Source organism: Pyxicephalus adspersus, chromosome 11 (assembly GCF_032062135.1).
Source record: "Pyxicephalus adspersus chromosome 11, UCB_Pads_2.0, whole genome shotgun sequence".
NCBI classification, from domain to species: domain Eukaryota; kingdom Metazoa; phylum Chordata; class Amphibia; order Anura; family Pyxicephalidae; genus Pyxicephalus; species Pyxicephalus adspersus.
The window spans coordinates 17,973,122-17,995,457 of record NC_092868.1 but is presented as its reverse complement, the minus strand read 5'-3'; the positions used below and the strand labels follow the sequence as shown (position 1 = coordinate 17,995,457).

At 39.2% G+C, this 22,336-nt stretch overlaps 1 protein-coding gene and 1 long non-coding RNA gene across 5 annotated transcripts in view; one reads left to right on the top strand and one right to left on the bottom strand.

Annotated features, from left to right (window-relative positions):
- LOC140341016 (leukocyte antigen CD37-like) overlaps positions 1 to 19,337 on the top strand; it is a 163,699-nt gene extending 144,362 nt beyond the window's left edge. For all 4 annotated transcript variants that reach the window (XM_072426513.1, XM_072426512.1, XM_072426515.1 and 1 more), the window contains one exon: positions 18,880 to 19,337. In XM_072426513.1, the coding sequence (XP_072282614.1) occupies positions 18,880 to 18,957 (78 nt within the window). In that variant the 3' untranslated portion in view covers positions 18,958 to 19,337. The remainder of the gene's footprint in view (positions 1 to 18,879) is intronic.
- On the bottom strand, positions 4,302 to 5,653 carry LOC140341021 (uncharacterized). The gene is made up of 3 exons (XR_011922788.1): positions 5,486 to 5,653; positions 5,260 to 5,375; positions 4,302 to 5,082 (listed from the first exon to the last, which is right to left on the bottom strand). It is a non-coding gene; the product is annotated as an uncharacterized lncRNA (long non-coding RNA).
- Positions 19,338 to 22,336: the final 2,999 nt, after the last annotated feature.

The following is a 22,336-nucleotide window of genomic DNA, read 5'->3' as shown; positions in this document are numbered from 1 at the left end:
CCCCGCTGCTCACTCTCCTGCTCGCATCACCCGGAGATCAGCCTGCGGGAGATGCGAGCAGGAGTAGATTCAGGGGCTGCTGCCAGCGGGAAATCTCCGCTGGCATCACCCTCTGGATTTACTATTGCTGATCGCATCTGCAGTTAGATGCGATGCACCAAGCAGAAATCCTGCATGGTGCATCGCATCTAACTGCAGATGCGTGCATCAGGGTGGTGGGGACCCGGGTGGTATTTAAAAGCAGATTTTTCCGTAATCTGCTTTTAAATTTCCCGCCCGGCCACGCCCCCGACAGAGAAGCCCCCCGCCATCACAGCGGGATCGTAAGATCGCCGCTGGAGCGTGGGGATAAGGTAAGAGGGACCCTCAAAAGTACCCCGAGTGTGACTCGGGATTACCGCTTTTTGCAATTTTTTCCACCCCGAGTCACACTCGGGAATACCGCTAGGGGGGTTAAAGGAAACCTGTGCTTAAGGTAACATGTAGGTTACCATCACCGACCTTCACCTTAAAATGCTAGTTAACTGGCCATCACTGCCAAATTTATTTTTTGAGTTACTGATTTACATACAAACAGCAAAGAAAGTTAATTGAAGTAAAAACTTTTTAATCTAGACTTTTTGTTTTGGGACAAGAATAATAGGATCAGTTAGAAAGCTGTACAACTAATATTTTAGAAGGGGAGGTCAGATCAGAGATGGCCACTTATGTGTTGCTTCAATACAGATTTCTTCAAAATTCTCCTGTTAAATGCTTTTCAAACTTTTGGAAAAAAGTTTTCTTTTGTGGGGAGATCAAACCAGAGAACAGTGATAACATGACTACCATAAATGTGCCTGTTCAGAATGACACAATACAGTGCAAGTTAACACTTATTTTACTAGAAATGTAATGTGGGATTGAAGTGGTGACTCTGGGGTGGTTTTGATGGCTGGGGGTGTGGAACAGCTTAGGAATTGGCAGTATGAAGCAGTGGGCATTGTGTTTAGGACAATATAATTACTGAGACTGTAGGTCCCTTTTTTTATCCCCACCTCCTTTCTGCAAATTTGACCTGTCTTCGGCTATGTACACACATGCAATAATTGTCGTTGGAAAAAAGGGTCCTTCATGATCCCTTCCAATGACAAACTACTCCATGATGCATGAACGAGTGCTGTACATGCAGCACCGTTTTGCTTTATAAAGAGAGGGGAGGGGGAGAATGACGGAGCAGCACCCTGCTGCTCGCTCTCCCCCTTCACTTTCATTAGGATCGTTAGTCGTCTATGGTCTGTGGATCTGCCAGGACGGTCGTTCAGATGATGGATGCTGTAAACACGCCAGATTCTCGTCCGATATCGTCCCTGAGCAGATTATCGGACAAGAACAATTGCATGTGTGTACGTAACCTTCATGCTTTTGCTGACCAATTACGATGGGAGTTGCACACATTTCTTTCTTGTCTATATTAATTCCCAAACCTTCTGAGTGTGCTGTAAGAGCGATTGTTTGTCTGCTAATTTTTTTGCTGTTTGCCAGTGGATTGACTTTACTTCCCACTACTCATCCCTTGTAAACAGCAGAAAAGCATTGTAAAAGTGCTGAAGGTGAGCAGTGTGATAACAGGGCTGATTTCTGGGGCAAAAACATTATCAGAGTGCCAGAAAAGAGCAGTGTTAAAATGAAGTTGAGTGTCAGGGGCATAGCAGTGTTGAAAATGGGCTAAGCGCCAACAGAGAATAGTGTCAGAATGGGGCCAAGTAACAGGGAGATATATATGTCAGAAGTGCCAAGCAAAAGCAGTGTCTGTAAAACTTCAAGTAGCAGGGGAGAGCTGAAACAGGGATCAGTCTCAGGGGGGATATTAAGGGACAGTATTAGAATGGGTCTGAGTTTCAGGGGAAAGCAGTAACAGAATGGGTTTGAGGCTTCAGCAGGAGCAGTGTCTAAACAGGACTAGGTTGGCAGTGTTGGCATTGGAAAGCAGGTGAGCAGAAATTGGAAACACTGTTAAAAATTCCTATAGCTTTTATTATAGATTGTCACATGAAAAGGTAATTAGGACTAGCCATCAAACCCCTTCTACTCTCTATATTTCTATTTTATTCCCCTGGTTTACCAGTCACAGTTGCAAGTATGCTTATGTCACCTCTAAACAGATCTTTCAAGCCCTCAAGTGGCTGTTATATTAGCTAATCACATGTGCAACACCATGGCAACTGAAATTCCTAAGTAAAAAGGAGGATGGTTAAGGATTGGAGGGTTCCAATAAATCTTTAAAAGGAGATGTAGGCAGTTATGTAGATGCAAGTTTTAAACCTATATATTTCTATTAGTTGGGTTTATTATTAATAGGTGGTGTTTATCTTCACATCTCAAGATGGTAGCTCTTGCTTTTTCCTCTGGCCTTCTGAACCTCTCTATTAGGGGGGCCCACAGAGCAGGCCTTTTTCTTTCTCCACCATAACCCTTTTCCTTTCAAGGTCTGCATAGGGCCTGTCACGTTTAATTTGAATAATGCTGATCAAGATTGTACACCCCCACTGGGGGTAGCTTGTCCCTCCAATTGTACTGTTTTGTTTTAAAAAAGGTATCGACATGGAATAAATAGAAAATCTCAACAGCTCCCTTAAGGGTACCTGGTGATTATTCTGTCTTCTGGTTTTTGGAAAAGCAGTTGCCTTCTTCCCCTTTGAAGTTAAGGCTTTTTCTTCTCTTGATCAGCCAGAGTTTTAAAAAGGATCTTTATACAAATGGTAGTGGACCAGGAAGCATAGATTGCTGTTAGTTTCAGGAAAAAGCATTAAGTATTGACAATAAAATCCATCACAGCTGGGTGGTTATTTCCCCAAACAGACTAGGCAAGGGGGCATTGAGGCATCCTACAGAAAAGCAAACATTCCCAAACCTGACAAATTTGACAAACAGCCCAAAAAGGGTAACATTTGGTACAACATTTACCACAACTACAGTTTCTTTAACTAGTTTGTGTAGGTAGGGTTTCCTTTGTTTTCTAATTCTAGAGCAGGTATTATGCAGCACAAGGAATATTTACAGTACAGAGAGGAAATATAGCCGTTTGCTGTCTGTATGACCTCACTTTTTTTGAGCAGTGTACAGGAAATCAGTTTACACCTGCTGTTGTGGAGATTCACTGACTTCCTATTACAACTCATATGTACATGTACGTTATGTAGAATATTTACACTAATCTGCAGGGTTTCATTCTATCTTGTCACACTCAAATTACGTAAGGAGCAGAAATCTAAAACACAGGCTAAGTTGCGGGTCAAACTTTTTTTTTTTAGATACATAATTTTAGTAAAAATAAAGATCCTTCCTTACCCTGAGACACCATCCTTGTGTATTGATCATGTTCGGAACCTTAACATTAAGCGTTGATCATACTCCTTAATTAACCGCCTCATTTTGGTAGCCACCCAAACACAAGGAAAAGCACGGGAAGAGGAATCTGAAATGCTCTGACAAACAGGAAAGTGGGCAAGATCGTGTCCTGATCCAGTTGGTACTTTCATAAAAGAAGTTTACACTGAAAGGCTGTGATCATATCAGACATCTTCTTGATGACTTGTTTGTATCCCTGCAGCCTCTGGGCTTACCTTTACTTTGCATGAAATGAATGATTTGTTCCTTGAGCTCAAATAATCGTTTGAGAACTGTGCCCCTGCTCAGCCACCTTACTTCTGTGTGGTATGGTACTTCTCCATGCTTTGCACCTACCCTCTGTAAAAACAGCTGGAACTGGCTGTGATTCAGGGCAGAGTCACCAGGGGGCACATAAAAGCAGATTCAGCCACTGGACCTTGTGTTTGACACGTGTTCTATAGTAACAGATGAGACAGATTTTGTATGACTAACTGCTTTTGTAACCTTCCTCTTAGTTTCTTCAGCTCATGGGCCACATACTGGTTTTGGCTCTGGAGAAAAGGCTTATGAGAAGTTCTTCAGATGATATCCTATTCTTCCCTGTCAGGTTATGTCTTGTGTGATCTTGCAGTGTTTGTGTGTTCTTATGTGTGAGGACTGAAGACTTTTTTTTTAATATTATAACTACAGGTAGTCCCTGGGTTAATGACATCCAACATACGGACGCCTCCTAGATACGAACGGGGCTTCCCTGCTGTCTGCTGAGCAGGATGGAGGCTGGAGGGAGGTGGTTTGCATGACTTGCAGAGGAAATCTTTAGCTAAACACAGCTGAGGTTGTGGGTGATATTAACCACCTAAGCGTTACACTGAGGTCTAGATTTCTGTACCAAAAGTGATCCACTGTTTTTCATGAAATTTTTTTTTAAAATCTCGGGCTTAACCATCCTTGCAGTTTTTTTTTGCCCGAGCGAAGGTCGGGCTTAACTGCAAGGAGGTTAAGAGTGAAGCTGATTTGTAACATCTTGTAACTCTTTAATGACCAAGACAAACTCTGCAGCTGTTTTCCTTTTGAATATCAAAGCACAGCTTGCTCCAGAAGTTATTTAATGTCTAGGCTCCATAACATTTTTTTCTTTTTTGCTTTGTATGTGATTAACTCACAGTGAGGATTTTATACAGTAACTGACACCATGCTGCCTAAAAATAGGTTGAGACAAACATCTGTCCTAATTGCATTTAATAAAATAATGTACCTGTTTCGACTTACATATAAATTAGAGTAAGAGAGAAGAAAGCAGGGTTTTTTGCACAAAAAGAAAACTTATATTGAATATATTAATTGATTGTACATCAATTCACAAGTGTTAAAGACAAATTACATTACATTCGTCATACAAAAACAAATTAGTGATAGAAGAGTATACATGAATCGCAAAAAACAACTAGCATAATGTTAAGGTGTAACTTGGTACCCTTAATTATATTTGTATTGGACACACAAATCTAGAGTTAATGGTCCACAAGCTCTTAAAATGGCCATATATGGCCCTAGACATAGTCCAACTCAACACAACATATAAGTAATTAAGATGTCATAAATTCAAAACACTATGATCGTGTTGATAGTTGCACCCGACACGTTTTACCTAGTTTGGCTTCCTCAGGGGTAATGACTTTGCAACATGTGTTTTGGTATTAATAGTGTTAATATCTAGATCAATAAAGATAAGAATTAGTTGCATTATAGATGTGTACTTTTCAATAATAGTAGTATATGGTATGCATAGCACAGCACACCCCATATCATGGGATATGCCGTATCATACACACCACATCTAACATCATTGTATTTATCTGATTGGTTATTTTGAACTAATGTAAAAAATACCTCATAAAATTACCGTTGGTTGGCATAGTAGTTTCCTTACAAAATGTTGTGAACTTGTAGGCCTCTCCTCAACATTCAGAGTGATGGAATGGCAAATGCATATAGAGTTTAAATGCCTAGGGAATATAAAGAACATATGTGGCTTTTAAATAGACTGTGCAGGTATTTGGGCTTATTGGAAAATAATAAGTAAGGTACATTTGTCTATAAAAATAGAAGATAATACCTTGATAACATCAGACTTGTGTACTCCAGATCCAGTCACTGGCAGATATATAGAATCGGCAGAGAGACGATGGTTCCTGGGATTGCGGGGGAGCAGGGAGATCTGAGAGAACGCCGCCTCATATGTAGACGGCGTTCTCAGAGATCCTCCCCCTCCATAGCACACGTGCACGCAGCCAGCGTCTGTGGAGACCACGGGCGCCGGCTGAGTGACGTAACAACATGGGCGGCACCTATGTGCCCTCTCATGCATCCTATTGGGAAGGAGGGGAGGAGGGCGGACCCAGCACACATCTTACTCGGTTCAAGGCTACAACCTGTCAGTGTGACAGGAGCAGCGAGGAATCCCCGTCTAACAAAACGGGGAAATGCGGGGAAAGTTCCCCCCATCCAAAGGAAGTATGGGGCGGAAATGAGGAAAACAAAGGGAATAACAAAGACCATTTTCATGCCGCCAATCCTCCCCAGAGTATACACAGGCCAAAAAAAGGTTAAAGCTAATAGAAATCGTATTATTATTAATGTGAAGTTTTTGACCTAAAGTTATATCATCAATAAGTAAAATGAAATAAATATATATGAACTCAATATATATTGTAATGGGAGTCCCAATACATGTTCAGCAGCTTTTTGTGATTCATGTATACTTTTATATCACTAATTTGTTTTTGTATGACGAATGTAATGTATTTTGTCTTTAACACTTGTGAATTGATGTACAATCAGTTGATATATTCAATATAAGTTTTCTTTTTGTTCAAAAAACCCTGCTTTCTTCTCACTTACTCTCATTGAATTGTCTTTATGATATCAAGGGTTAGCACACAGTTTGCAAGAACTGATGTATCTGGAGGTCTCCACCAAAATAATTATCTATTAGCTCCTTACATATAAATTACCCTGAGAACAAACCTAAAGTCCCTATCTCGTATTTAACCCGGGGACTACCTGTACTGTAATGAATCCCAGTATGTGCTGCTTTGAAGATGAATTTATACAATGACATTTTTTAATGTATTTGTGACAATTAAAAAAGTCCAAGATAAGTGGCAGATATGGGTCATTAATGAAGTATTCATATACACAGCAGATAAAAATCTGCATTACATTAGGGTAATTTGGCAGTCAAGGTTTCTGTACCTGTTTCTTACCTGTAATAAATGGTGGTCACTTACCTAATTTTAAATGCAAAATTGACTTAACCTTGATATATTTGCAATACAGTGGTTAATTCAATGCTAGGTAAGGAGATCACATGCTAACAAAATTGCTTGCAATTTTTTTTGGCACATTATTGGGTATTTAAAAGTAAATACAGGTTCAGCAGCTAAGTGAACAGCTTCTAACTAGTAAATCAGCCCTTATGTTTTTGTGAACATGTGAAAGCTGGCCCTTTTAAAAAAAAACATGCATTTTTGTGACTGTTTTTCCCTTAAAGTATCATAATGTCTCTCTTATAAAAAACACACCTGCTATGTACGGTTCTCTCTTTCATAATTACACAGTGTTTCCGATCCTCTCTAACCTCTTATTTGCTCAGTGCATATTGCCAAGCATAATAACACATAGCAATAGACAGACATGTAAAATGTGTTTCTTTCTGTTTGTTCTTTGATCTGTATTCTCTCTTTAATTTATGTGGAAATACAACAATAAAACAGAATGAACAGACTATCCCCCAGATTTTATATTTAACTAATAAATCAGAGGCTAATGCTAGTTTGGTAAAGTCTAAATTAAACCTAAAGGTAAGTCCAGTTAAAAAATATGAAACTCTGAACTTGGTAATAAGGCATTGCATTGCTGTATCCATTTAACCCTTTTATGACCATAGATAATTAAAAACTAAATGCCAAGATCAGATTTAGTGGCTTATGCATATGTCATTAAATTGACCATAACTAATGTGCTTAACTTATTTTAAAAAGTGCACTTTTGTTTTAGGCTAACAAATTTAAAGAAATGAAAAGAATGTATTTCTTTTTTTTGAAATTGTAGGTTTCATTGAATTTTTCACTTACATGAAGAAAAACAAAGAATGTACACATAACTCAAACAGGGTGGGGGAGGGGGTAGTAGAAAAAACAGTTAATAAGAACTGTATATTGGAAAAAAGGGGGAATATAAGGTAAACATCTCCATATCATCAAGTCCCTACATATCAAACAGTTTTATAATATTGATCGTCCATCTTATAGAATGAAAACTCAAATTGCCATATTGCACGTTCTTGAGGTAACGTACCAAAAAATCTAACTGTATGTACAGTCCGAAGCAGTATAACATGTAGTCTAACAATCATAAAATAGGATATGTTACCCTTACAAAGGGATATATATTTTAATAAATAAAGGGGAAATAGGGGTGAGGTGGTTCAGAAATAGGAATGTGGAGGTTACCCTCATGGCTGATTAAGAAGTTATAGCCTCATAATATCTATCCCATTCATCCTGGACTCTGAAATTTGACCAGTCTGTTTCGTAACGTGGCAGTAAGGTATTCAATTAATTGGATGTCCGGAATTATATTATATAGTGCCTTTCGGGAGGGGGGTATTGTGTTTTTCTAGTAAGATGCCAAAAGGGTGCAAAAAGCCAACAGGATTTGTGAAATAAGTTTGCGTGGACCAGGTGGGGCTTGAGATATGGGCATACCTAATAAGTGTGTCAATAAATCCAATGGTAAGTCAAGAGAGGTGACCTCAGCAAAAAGCCTCTGAAACTGTAACCAGAAACCTTGTAACGGAGCAATCTCATAAAACGTGTTCCAGTGTCTGTCTGTTGGCCCCATCCTGGCAGCATGATGAGGCAACTGTAGGAAAAAGACTATAGAATACCATTGCAGTATGGTACCAGCAGAATGCGATTTTGTAGCGGTTCTTTTTGTAATTGACACAGATAGAGCTTTTGTTAGCCGAGGTCCACAGTTCCAACCACTCCCAGGTTTGCAAGTATGAAAATTTTGTGCCCGTCACGCAGTTGTCTGAATGTAGGAGTTAGAGTAGGGGCCATCCCTGCAGATGCTCTCAAAAGGGGTGAGGGCTAGGAACCAAGAAAGAGGCTCAATATACTGGACATAATGCCTAATTTGCAGGTGTGCAAAAAATAAAGTGCAGGGTAGCTTACATTTGGCCTGGATTTCAGGAAGGAAAATAGTTGTTTCTCAGTTGAGTGCAGAAAATGCCTAACACGAAAGAAGCCTCTATACCTCCATGGGAGCAACATGGAGGAATAGAGGCTGTCAGGTATTCGTGAGGTAAGTACGATGGAATTCATCGAAGAGGCCGGGTTGGTGAAGGCGTACTTGGATTTACACTGCCACCAAATGTTTCTAGTAAATAACATAAGAGAAAGCACGTTTGGGTGAGTGGGCATTACCCATCTCATTCTCTCTCCAGATGCTAGGTGGATGAAGGACAGACCAGGATGGTAGACATAGGTGAGCAGCCAGGTAGTATTTATGAAGGTTAGGGGCCTCCAATCCTCCGAGCTCTTTGGGAGTGCACCTTTCGCCAGGCGGAATTCTTTAAATAAAGTAGGGAAGTTGTTCTTGTAAAGAAGTGGATATGAGGGAATAATGGTTACCCCAGGTATTTTATGAGCTTTGGAGGGAAGCGATCAGATGGGGTGGCATGTTTAGTGGGAGAGCTTCCATCTTCTGGGCATTATTTTTATAGCCAGAAAGGGAACCAAAGCTCTCTAGTTCTTTACAAAGATTGACGTAAGGGGTTGTGTAAGAGTGGGGAGAATGTCATCTGCATTAAAAAAGATGGTATAGGGGGCTCCACAGATACCCACACCTTTTGATGTTCTGATTGTCCATGATAGTGGCTGCTAGGGGTTCTATAGAAAGGGCAGACAATCAGGGTGACAGTGGACAGCCCTGTCTTATCCCATTACTGATAGGGAAAGATTTGGATGTGGCATGAGGTAGCTTTACTGATGGCTTGGTGTTAAGCTCGCCGATTGCGTGCATGAGTGGCTTAGGGATCACTGTAATGTAAAATATTACCAAGAAGGGAGGGACAGTGTACTCCTCCATGAACCCATTGTAGAGAGATTTGAGGTGTGGAAGGAGAGTGGGAAGAAAGGTTTTGTAATATAAGTAAATAAGTATGCTTTTTTAGGGGGAAGGTTTTTAATAGCAAGGAGTCCCCATTGGATTTCTGTGCTTACGATACTGTGCTATAAGGGGGGTGATAGTAGAAGGATGCCATTTTAGTTGGGTCATAGTGTGGAATACAGTTTCTATCTTTGATGCAAGGGGGGAAGGTGAGTGTACTCTGTTATTGCATAATGTTCGTGCCAACAGGGTGTCCGCCTTGTTACCCTGGTAGTAGTAGGTCTGTCTACTGCGTGTCATGGCCCAGCTAACCTTCTTCATATCTAGTCCCTTTAGCCACAGTGTAAAGGAAGAGATCCCACTCAGCTGCTCGCAGGGAAAGCCAAAAGGTAGCCCTGTGGGTCTCTGTGTTTTTTGGGGGTTTTTTTGAGCCGTGTGGCCAAGGCAATACAATGTCCTCAAATGACCACTTTGTGGGCTTCCCAAAAGGTAGCACTAGCAGAAACCGAGCCCACATTTTCCTGGAGTTCCAGAGCAGAGAAAATGAAAAGTTAGACACTTAGGGAAAATACGAAACTCTAGTAAAATGGCGGCATGATCTGCTCAGGTAATCAGGTAGATATCCATAGAGACACTAGTGCGGAGAAGTGGCAGGTTCATAAAAAAGTAGTCCAGACATTTGTGTGTCTTTTAGGGGGCAGAGTAAAGGGATAATTGTTTCTCTGTCAGGTGCTGTTCCCGCCATGAATCAAATAATTGGTGCCACTGAATGAGCCATTGGAATTGTCGGGAAGGTTGATCTGGAGTTTGGCCAGGGGGTTTGGTGGATAGAAACAATCTATTAAACATGGAGAAGAAAAGTAAGTTAAAGTCCCCTCCCACCACTAAGTAGGTGTGAGTGAGCGTAGAGAGTGTATTAAGTAGTTTGGATAAACAAGTAGGCTAGCCCACATTTGGCACCTTTACATTACATAGGGAGTTGGGAATATGTCCCAGATGGCCATTATAATTTGATTATAGCTATTTGAAAGATACCTGCATTTTTCCAGGTATGCTTCCATGATCAACGGTATGGGAGGCTAACGAAGGGAGGGTATCATAGGCTATGTTGGTGCAGGGGGAGGGAACATTGCATGGGAGTAAGAGGGGATCAAGGGAGAACAAGGGACTAATGGACATACACAGTAAAACAAACACAAGAGAATCATGTAATGCCGGTTGCTGTAAGGCGATCAAGGGATCCAAGACTGTCACTGTTCTCGTCACCCGCAAAGTGGGGGAGGAGACCAACATTTGTAAGAGGTCTGGCATCCTCCTAGGAAAACTGACCATGAGGGGCAACTCCACGGTCACTTCCCAGCCCACTCCAGCATTAATGCAAAATTAACTACAAAAGGGTCTTGGGCTTTAGGCAAACTAAGGGCTACAATTTTTCAACCTGAGATAAATTACCATGGAACAGCTTAAGACAATCACATTGTAAGGGACAGAGCAGCATAGTAACAGTAGTGCAAACAAACCTAGCTAAATCAACTCTCAAAGCCACAAAACTTAAACTAGGCATAAGAAACTATGGTATTATTGCTATAGACATGAATCAAGGGTGTACATATATAACCTATCTATTGCAGCCTGTGCCCTAGGGAAGGGGTCCATCATTGGGTGCCTTTGGGGAGGCTGTTCCAAGCTGGGACCTAGGCTGTCACCTTTTCCTCGAAGATACTAGCCGCCATCTAAGCTGCTCCACAGGTGGGGAAGCAAGGGGTTCCCATCCAGAAAGGTCTGGGCAAGTTATATTCATCCCTTCTCAGAAGGCAGGTAAAACCTCTGAAAAACGCAGAGTGGAGGTGGGGTAAACGGAAAACCCCACATGTAGGGAAGGTTGTTGTCATGTAGCATAGTGAGCAGGGACTGGAGAAGTCTACGTTGTTGCAAGGTATGCCATGAGAGATCCTGGTACAGCTGAATATGGGTGCCGTTAAATTCAACATTGTGCATATTGCGGGCTTTGGACATAATTTCCTCTTTTAGCCTAAAATCTGGGAGTCAACAGATGACATCCTGTGGGGTCAATACCTTCTATCAAACATGATCTGCTGAGTAGAAGGACGACCCAAGCTGCTGGTAAACACGGCTTGCAGGAAAAATTTGACATCAAGCCCCCTCACCTCAGGGGGGCCCCTGTAATCAGATGTTGTTTGCAGGTGCCCCAGTAGTCTTTGTTCTCCAAGTGGCAGTAGAGATCTCTGAGTTTAGTATCCTGTGGTGAAGATGAATGATTTCTTCCTTAGCATGTTGCAGATTGTCATCTATGCCCTCTATTTTGCCAGAAAACTGGTGGAAGTTTGCACGCAGGGCCCCAATCTTGGAGCGACAAGTAGCTTGGACTTCTGTAATCTGGGTATGTTATCACTTTCCTCCATTAGGGTAGCTGGTAAGAAGGGTTTGAATGGTGGATCTTCTATTGCCATAGCAGAGGGGCCACCACTCACCCTGGTGACAGAGGCGTAGGAGGTCAAAGTCCCCACTGTGAGTATTTTGAGGTGCTGTTGAACTGCAGGGGAGAGTCAGAACGCACGGCGCCTGAACAAACAGTTTGTTCAGGCGTGCTGCGTTCCGACTTCCTTATCACTTCCAACTTTTAGGATAAATTATCACCATTTAACTATATTTCAAATGCTCCTGCCTTGGGGTCATTCTAGCTGGGGAATCCCACACTGATAAGAGACATTATGGTACTTCTGAACATACCAAAATAGAATTGTTTTTAAGAAGGTTCATGTTGTTGAAAAATTCTTCATCTACACCAGGGGTCAGCCAACTTTTTTTGACTACTAGGCCATTTTAGGAGCTCAAGAAGGCTCACTAGGCCAGACTCTCTCTCGAGTCCAGCGCTGATGGATCCTCCCCCACAGGAACGCCCTTGAAAGGAAATCCCTCTCCTCTCCAATGGATACGAAAGAGAGAATGTCCCCTTACTCCGGCAGCGAAAGTGTTAACGCCGGGCGCGGTAGATAGGGAAGGGAGGCATAAAAAGGAGGCTCAAGAGCCGCATGTGGGATTAGGCCAGACCGACCAGGGGGCCCAGCCGCATCTGGCCTAAAGGCCGGAGTTTGCCTATTGCTGATCTACACCATAAATCACTGGTACAGATTCAAGTGAGATCTGGTCTGTAACTGTTTTCCATATCCCCTAAGGAAGCCCATTAGAACGAAACGCGTCGGGGCAGGAGATATCACACTACAGTGCTACAATTGTTATACTATACATTTATCTCCAAGATGTACTTGTAAAGTATTTTTTGTGTCTATTCACAACTGAATATTTTAACACTTTGTGTTTATATATTTTTATATTATTATAATAAAGTATTGTAAGATTTAAAGAAAGTTATTCTGAGTGCCATCCCAAAAGCCTTCTGTTTTGCCTCCTTTTCATACCCTACTCCTTTGATGGGAATGGAAGTGGAGAAAGCTTGATGGAGGAAGCAAGGCCCTGGGAGCCCCCTGGGAATCAGAGGGGACTGGAGATGTCTGTATTAGCCTTGCAGTGCACAATCTTGTCTGCTACTAGTCAAATGGCAAATGTAGATTAACATAACCCCACCTCAGCACAGGGTGTTGTGCCGTCCAGGGGACCATCAATCTATAGGTAAGGGGTATGGGTGGTAGGGGGATATTGTAACTTTGCATTGTACAGTATATTCTGCATTCATAGTCTTAAGCATGTTATTTACCTCTAAAATTACTTATGGAGAATGCACCCAAAGTCAAAGCCTAATGAAAATGCAAATACTGGGATATATATTCTGATTTTCAGTGTGGACACATATAGTTAAAAATAACTTCACAATCTTCAATGATCACAAGCTTGAATTGTAAGTAAACAAAACGTTGGATCTTGGATGTAGACATTTTTAGTTGCAAATTTTGGATCCTACACACTAATAGTTCTTGGTAAGGGGGGTTCCTCACCAAGAAAATGTGAAAATTACCAATACTAACGGAAACGTCCAACATCCTACTAAAAAGTTGTGCCAAATTAGGTCAACCCAATAGAGAAGGCTGCAAATACCTGCACTTTTTAACTGTTAGTTTTTTGTGTGCGTAAAATGACTTAAAAGCCCATCACTACCCAATAACTGTATCCTTGTGAACACGCATATACATTTTTTTATTATCAATGTGACTGTAGGTGGGATTTCCCCCACTTCTTGTCAACACACAGAAAAAGCTCATTTCCTATTTTCTGAAAAATATTTTTTTACTGACACCTGTGTTGGCATTTAAATATCATGCAAAACAAAAAGGGACAGTTTGTTCTACTGGCTATACCCCTACATACATGAAAAGTTAAAATGTCACTTTCTACCTCTGCTAAATATAGACCAGAGAACCTCACCCATCACTAATCTTCAAGGATCAGGATCCACACACATCTTTAGTATTTTTCTCACACTTCGGACAGGTATAGGCCAGTGTGTTCCTGGTAAACCTGCATTTTTTACTGTGTCAAATTTGTTTCTGCTTTATCCTTCCTATAAAGTATGACCAGCCTATGAACATCCTTTTAGGGCAGTAATTCTGAACCTTATACAGAATGACCTATTTTTCCTTCCTCAAACCAGGTTTCTTTCTTGTATTCTCACAAACCTAAGCATTCTTTTAGAAATTTTTTATTATGCTCTGTCTCTGGCAGTATGGACGCATACTCTTTTCTATTTCAAATGTTTTTTTCTGTTCCTGTACACTTTTTCAGGTTTCCACTGAGCACTTGATTTTAGTCCTTCAGTGATTTGTATGGGTTTAGTTTTGTGGTTGTTATATATATATATATATATATATATATATATATATCATATATATGTAATTTTATGCAACACTGTTTTTTTTATCAGTCCCTGTCCTATTAATTATTAATTTGTCTGCCTATTATACAAATTGTCAGGGTGTTAAAAAAAAAAAAAAACTTTAAAACGTTGACACTTTGAAATTTGGTCTAGTTGCAGTTGCTTTCTTTTTGTTTGCTGTCCTATGCTTGTCTTTCTTAAATGACTGCTCTATTTTTGCTCTATTACAAAATTTTTATTGTACAACATTTGTCATTTCAATTTAAAGTGTTCAAAGTATAAATATTTGCAAGGTTTTCTACATAAAAGATATTAAAATGAACACAGAGGGGACAACTCTGTCATACCTTGCAAAGGGGACACACAGCTTATTTCCTGTTCATTCTGCCCATAGAAGAAAACCCCTAAGTGTCATGACAGATTATTTTCTCTGTGTAGGTTAACAACCTTGTACATAAATGCCCACATGTCTAAGTACTAACTACCGTATTTTTCGGACCATAAGACGCACTGGACCATAAGACGCACCAGTTTTTAGGGAAGGGAAATGAAGAAAAAAAAGATCTTAAAACAATAATGGTCTAAAAATATTTTTGTGGCTTAAAAACCAACAGCACAGTCATAAACACATGTAATCAACCCTGTAAAGTAAACAGCTGCATTTAGAACCATTATTAACATTATTTATATTTATTTATTATATTAAAATCATAAATTATAATATAATACATAAATATAAATAATAATTTAAAACAATAATGAAATAATAGACAACAATGTAATCTAAAAATAAAATCAAAATGTACGGTACTTTTATTTTTATGTTGTGTGGTGTTTTTGTACTGTAAAAACCATTTAAAAGCAGATTACATTGTAATCTGCCTTTAAATTTCCCTCCCTGACACACCCCCATACTTCACCAATCACATCACTGGAAGATGACTCATCCTCCGGAGTGATGTGAGGGGGGGGGGGGGATTTCCCTGCGTGCTCACACAGACTGAGACAGATACGGAGGCTGGAAGCTGCTGGCATGTGTGGAGAGATACATAGCATAATGCAGGATTTCTGCATTATGCTATACTTCTCTCTGCAAGATGCCAGCAGCAAGCAGAGCTGCGGACACCTGGGTGAGTATTTCCTTTCAGTTGTAATCCGATTGTCATACTATGTATGACAATCGGATTGCAATATAACATTTGTTTACTTTGTGTTGTGTACGTGTGTTGTGTATGTGTGTGCTTTCCTGCTCCCAGCATGACTTTGTCAGCCAATCATGCTGAGAGTGGGAGGACGCAAGATACCAGAGTGACAGGAGTCACAGTCACTCTGGCCGCGCTGGATAGGAGAAAAGCCGGAGGGGGGGCTACACAGGGGGGACGGGACAGCGGCTGGGGAGGATACCGGAGAGACGGCCCGGGCACAGAGGCTACATTTGGACCATAAGACGCAGGGACTTTTTCCCCCCACTTCTGGGGGGAAAAAAGTGCATCTTATGGTCCGAAAAATACGGTATGTAACTACAGAGAAGTTACATTCATATCTGTACATATATATATATATATTAGGAGACCCTTACTAAAAATGCATTTAGTATTCTTCTGCTTCATAATATAGCAGTCCTTTTATTCATATTTGCATGCAGATTTTTTTCTTAGCAAAATATCCCTTTCATGATAGTTGAGCCAATGGGCCTGATTTATGAAAGCTTTCTGGGGCTGGAGAGGATACACTTTCATCAATGAAGCTGGGTGATCCAGCAAAATATGGAATGGATTTCTTAAAATCATTTGCTATTTGCTAGCAAATGTTTTGAATTCTGGACCAGATCCATTCCAGGTTTGCTGGATCACCCAGCTTCACTGATGAAAGTGTATCCTCTCCAGCTTTGGAGAGCTTTAATAAATCAAGCCCACTGTTTCAACAATAATTTCCTATGGATTATTTTGAAACAAAATTCAAATTTTTATTTAAAAAAAATGCTAAAAAACAGTACTAAAGCTAAGCATACTTGTAAACAAAAACTACAAAACACTTAACGTTTGGTCAAAAAAATTACATTTCAATTCATATTTGCATTGAATGTCATTGGTAAATTGATCTGGCGCGATCTTTCTTTCTTTCTTTTTCTCATTTGGTTAATCATCTTGAAAAATTGAAACCATATTTTGTGCCAAGCAAATGTATGCCTAGCAATTCAAAACATAAATAAAAGATAAAATATAGTCTAATACAATGTCTGTATATACTAGTTTATCAAGTTTTTTACTCAGACATTTGGTATATTTGATACTACTCAAAAATAACCCAATAACTTAGCTTCCTTGCTTTTAATAATTACTGTTGCTTTTATCCTTGTTCTACAGAGATTTTTATACGGAATACTGGCAAGGTAACTGCACTAAGGCAAAAGCACTTTTAAGAAACATCGAACAATTGTAAATTCCGATATCCTGAGATCTAAAAGGAGCCTTGTGTATATCTATCAAAATAAGACACACACGCACACACACACACTTTTAAATAAAGCCTTCTGCTGGATGTTTTTTTTTTTTTTTATGGTCTCAGTCAGTTTAGCCAGAAATGTAAAGTGTAGGAGGGGTGGTAAGACTAAATCTTAATAAGCCATCTGCAGGTAGTTTTCAGTCCAGGGTAAGATCTGGATCACAACTGAAGTTGAGTGACCAGCTGCTGGAATTGATAAAGTTGTGCCTTAATCCCAAATGTTTCGGATGCATGTTTAGATTCTGAAAAGGGATTCTGGATCTTTACTAGATGGCAGTGCAGTCATAATAGGTTCTTTCTAGATTGGATTGTTCATGACAAGAGAGAGAAGAAATGTGGGTAAATATCTTCTGGAGCATTTTTAAGGCTGCTTTCTTCTCCTAGACATTGTCTTTTTACTTTCCAGTATGATTTGTACATTTTTATGTTCAACTGTTAAGTCAGTAGGTACCCATGGTTCTGCACCCACACACATTACTCATTACTTATTATAAATTATTACTTATGATAAATCAACAACCCCACTGTTCGTAATAACAAGTTGGATTCACTTGGTTTATCCCTGGTGTAGGCTGTGGTCTTTTTTTTGTTAATAATGCTAATAATTTATTTTTACCACACAATAGTGTTTATCATTTTAATTCTGTTTCTGCCTATTAGTTTGCACTCCACAATTGTATGTCAATGTCTTTGTGAATGTCAATATATTTAATCTATTCCCATCTGTCTGCTAGGGCTGATACTCACTGGCTGATTTTTAAAATTACATTCAAATAGACTTTTGATCTAATCTACTTTTTGTCATTAGTAAACAACTATTTTTCCTTTTTAGAAAGATGTGTTTGTAAACTGCAGTACAAATGTGCTAGTGCAGGGGTGTCAAACTCAAATACAGAGAGGGCCGAAATCAAAAACTTAGACCATGTCGTGGGCCAAACTTGAAATTTATTGAAAATATTGAGGAAGTTTTTCCTTCTCATTACACAAATGTAATTTAGTTGAGTTGTTTATTTAGCTTTATAGAATACATGTTTGTGCACAAGGCTGGGGATCTCAAGACAGCAGCAGTAGGGGAACATATGAATGAATATATTTGCAAACAGTGGAATACATTAAAAATTAATATTTTTCCTTATTTTAAAATCACCTTCCAGCTTACTAGAACAACAGACTGATAAGTTGCTTGTCACTGTTGTCTACTGTGCCCTTGGTAACATTTGCATTCTAAATGTGAAGTCAATTACTCTGTTTATTGCTATATTCTGATTCTGATATATTGCTATGTCTTTAAAAAGTTATTATGCCGCCCAGTGCTGGCATCATGGCAAAAGTCAGGTTTTCTTGCTGTTGTCTGTTGCATTTAGCGATATATAAATAGCCATAAATGCTATGCTTAGTGAGCTGAATAATGAGAGATTAAGCAGTTGGGAAAATATGTTAGTTTATACTTACCACGCTTTCAAAGTGATTTTGATGCCGAGACTACAATTCCTGGCATTACTTGCGTCAATAGAACAGTCAATAGAACAAAAATGCAGGGCCACGCATAGGCCGCTGGTCTATAGATGCGAGTGATGCTGGAAATTGTAGTAGCAGCATCACTCACTGCCATATGAAGTATTTTTTCATTTTCAGAATTCTTTGGGGGGGGGGGGGGACCTTGCGGGCCAGAGTTTGACACCCCTGTGCTAGTGGTTTCTGCAGACCTTGCTATCTTCAGGTATCTGTGTGTAGCCAAGTCCCTAGACAAGTGGCCCTTCTTATTCAGCCTATCGAGACAGACAAGCTTATAAGACGAAAACACTGCCATAGGAGTAATATAATACCAAACAGTTTTCTGAGGTCCTAAGTGCATCTTAATAAAAGTAAAAGTGAAATAAACTATTGGTAATTGTAATCAGAATGTGTGTCTCTGCCCAGGTGTTTAGTGAACGTTTTTCTTAGTTACTGTCTAACATTATTTATTTTTCATTTCCCAGCTCTTTGTAATGACGTTGTCGATGTGTCTGTGTAGAAACCTGGATCAGAATTACAACAAATTATCTCGCTACTCTTAGAAGCCTTGGAGGGCGACTGTTAGCTAAGCATCAATTTACAGCCATCAAGCTCCTGTCTGCATGTTAAAATCATGTTACACTTTTAGAAGGACCCAACTTCTACAGTTCTTTCCATCAAGATGTCTTCAGCTGTTTGACCAAAACAAATCTTACTTATCAGAAATTTAACAAAACCTTTTCTTTAGATAAAATTTACTTTCTATTTTGGATGTTTACACTGCCTTACCACATGCAGTATTCTATTCTGTTGTTAAAGTACCATCAACAACTTGAGGCTTTCTAATCAATGGAGACATCTAGAAGTCATTTTGTATACTTTGGAAACTATTTTTTTTTACAAGATGTGAAGATGCAATGAAAAATACCAATGAAAAATGTTACTTGTTGGGGTGTATTATCTTTGTAAATCGATTTACACAGCATATAGTCTTCTTACATTAACACAATTGACAAGAATGTCTTCCTAGATATATATTTATATATATATTTATAAACAGAGGAAAATAATTACCACATATACAATAATTATTTAGGAGACACTAAAGAATGGTTATAAAAACAAAGTAAAATGATACGTTATGCTGGGCCCTAAAGTAAGTGATTTGGGCCATTTGTCCCTTTTTATATTTTATTATATCCAGGACCCCTTATCACATTCAGCCACACCCATACATCCACCCTTACTCAGCTGCCCTCCCACTTCCGGAAATACACTGTTCATATGTGCCTGCAGGTTTTCTCCAGTAGATGCCACTGTCGCACTCGGGGGCAAGTCCTCTTAGCTGACCAGCTGTCCGGGCTCCTTTGGGATCATCAGATAGCAGTGATGTGTATAAACTAGTCAGAAGATTGGAGAGCTTTCCATACACAACTCCCATACTTCACAACTGGTAGACTGTGATCTTCCTGTTCAAGGAGGTGTTATCTTTCCTTCTAGTTCCTTGGCTCCAACCCCCAGCTGGAATCATCCTGCTAGATTTGTCCTCCTTGACATTTCAAAGGCAACCCCTATCATGATTTACCAACAGTCATATTGAACATATAATTTCAAATGGAATATGCATAAGTGCTGATTCTCTACAACTCATGTTGAGCACTCCAACACTTATTAACACAAGTAAAACATTCAAATATTCTGGTTGCTATGAAATTGTTAACGCCATTGTGAACATATACATTTTTTGCTGTATATAGAATACTAAATGCATTTAAACAGTATACATAACTTGAACAATGACATTGTATATTCAGTTAGGAAGGACATGGTGCAGTTCTTAAATAAAAAGTGCATCAGTTAATAGAAAACAAGTTGTTTTCAGTGTATGTAGATCAGCTGAAAAGGTTTTTACCACATTTTACATTCAGTAATAGCTTAATGAGCAGGTTTATTGTTGGAGCAGATTTATTATTAAAAAAATAAATGAAAGTGCAGATTTTCTCTCTAGCAACCAGGTAAGAAGGACCCACTTGCCATGCTGCAACATAAGTGGTGTGAAGTTTGAGGCTGCCAACATTGCTGCTTAAATATAGAGTGCCTGGTCCATAATATGCCCATAATTTAGATAGAAGTTGGTAGGAGATCCGTTGATAGGCTCTGCTCCTGATGTATTTTTTTCTACCAGTAAGAGGAAATGCAAAATAATGTAAAGGTTAAAAAGTGGAATAGTTGGCAACCTCACCTTCAAAAGATGTAATTTTCCTACATACTGCTGTTCATGTTAAAAACAGAACTACAGTGAGAGATTATGTTAAATGCAACATATGTGGTGTGACTTGATAACCTGATTCTAAAGGCACTGCTTGCCTGGTTGGTGTTCGAATCCTCTGCCTTTAATACTGTCCAAATCACTGACCCAAAATGAGGATTCAACTCAAGTATTGGTCCAATTGCTGCATGCTTGTTTCAGGTATGTGACCAAAACTGCTAAAAACCAAAAGATCAGCTTTAGATGCAGACACTTATCATCTTTTAAAATGTGTGCAGTTACTTCATCTCCCAGTGTAAGGTTTAATTTAGGCTAATTTCTTTAATCCTCCAAACACCGCATGGCTACAGCTGCACCCTGGATCAAATTAAGATTTGAATTTAGTAAATTGAATGAAGTATAGAGGAAGGACAGAATTTTAGTAGGCATATAATAAAGGTAGGTGCATTATATTTAATAATCAAAGTAGCCCTATTGATAACATAGACCTACTGTGCTAAAATATATAAAAAATTGCATGAACTAGAAAGCCCTATTAGAGTTACTACTTCTACCGTGTTTCCAGAATTACATGGGTGTCAAACTTTTGAAATAACTTGTCTCAAGTACCCGATGTGTTTCGCCCTTAAGCTTTCTCAGGAAATGTATGAGACCAACATACTGTTAATAATAAACAAACAAAAGCAAAATACAGTAAATAGCAATCAAAAGATCAATTACATAGTATTTTTGTGGGTATGCATCTAGGGTATTCAAAAGTTACATTTCAATTTATGTAGTGTAATACAATAATTACATAAATTCAGCAAGAAGCAACAATCAAATATAGCTGTGGTGATGTATACTTGAATATTGACAATTAGGAAACATATTCATATAGATAAAGTTTTTACTTACGTAAAGAACAGGTAGTAACTTAAATGGGAAGAGTGAGGGGGATATCTTTGTTTTGGTATCCCTATGATGACAAACAAGGATCTCTAAAAATTGGTTAAAAGAATCACTGTTTGTTATAATTTATCATGGATGAGGAAAATGCTGTAGAGTTTAAAAGGTATTCATGAATCAAAATACTTACACTGAAACTGTAAGGCTGTAAATCGGTAAGTATAATGCTACCAACTTGCAGTTGCTGAATGGTTTAGAAGAAATCAACAATGAATAGCCCATATTAATGATAAATAAAGGGAGAAGAATATTGTGCCATCTGCCAATTTGGGTGTCTGTTGAATAAAATAAAAAATGAATAAGAAAAAAAGAATATGATGATGAAAAAGTCTCTATCTGGCAAAATATTTAGTTGTAAGGAAAATCTTAGTCACTTACTATGAAACAGTTGAATAAGGTGTATGTATTAAGAAGAATCCAATGAAATCTAGATTGTTTGTAGAAAGGGTATACTGTAGTATCTAAAAAAGATTCATTATATTCAGTGGACAAACTACTGTGAGGGGCTGGACAGGATCCAGCTGTCATGGTCCATGTTGAAACCAATGACAATATAGATGGAAGATGGAGGTTCTTAAAAAATCAGTTGAGGGAACTAGGTTTCAAGCTGACAAGGGACCTCCAAGGCTATGTTCTCTGGAATATTGCCTGTGCCATGCGCAACAAAAGGCAGAGGGAGGTTAGGCAGCTAAACACATGGCTTAAATCTTGGTGTAGAAGGGGAG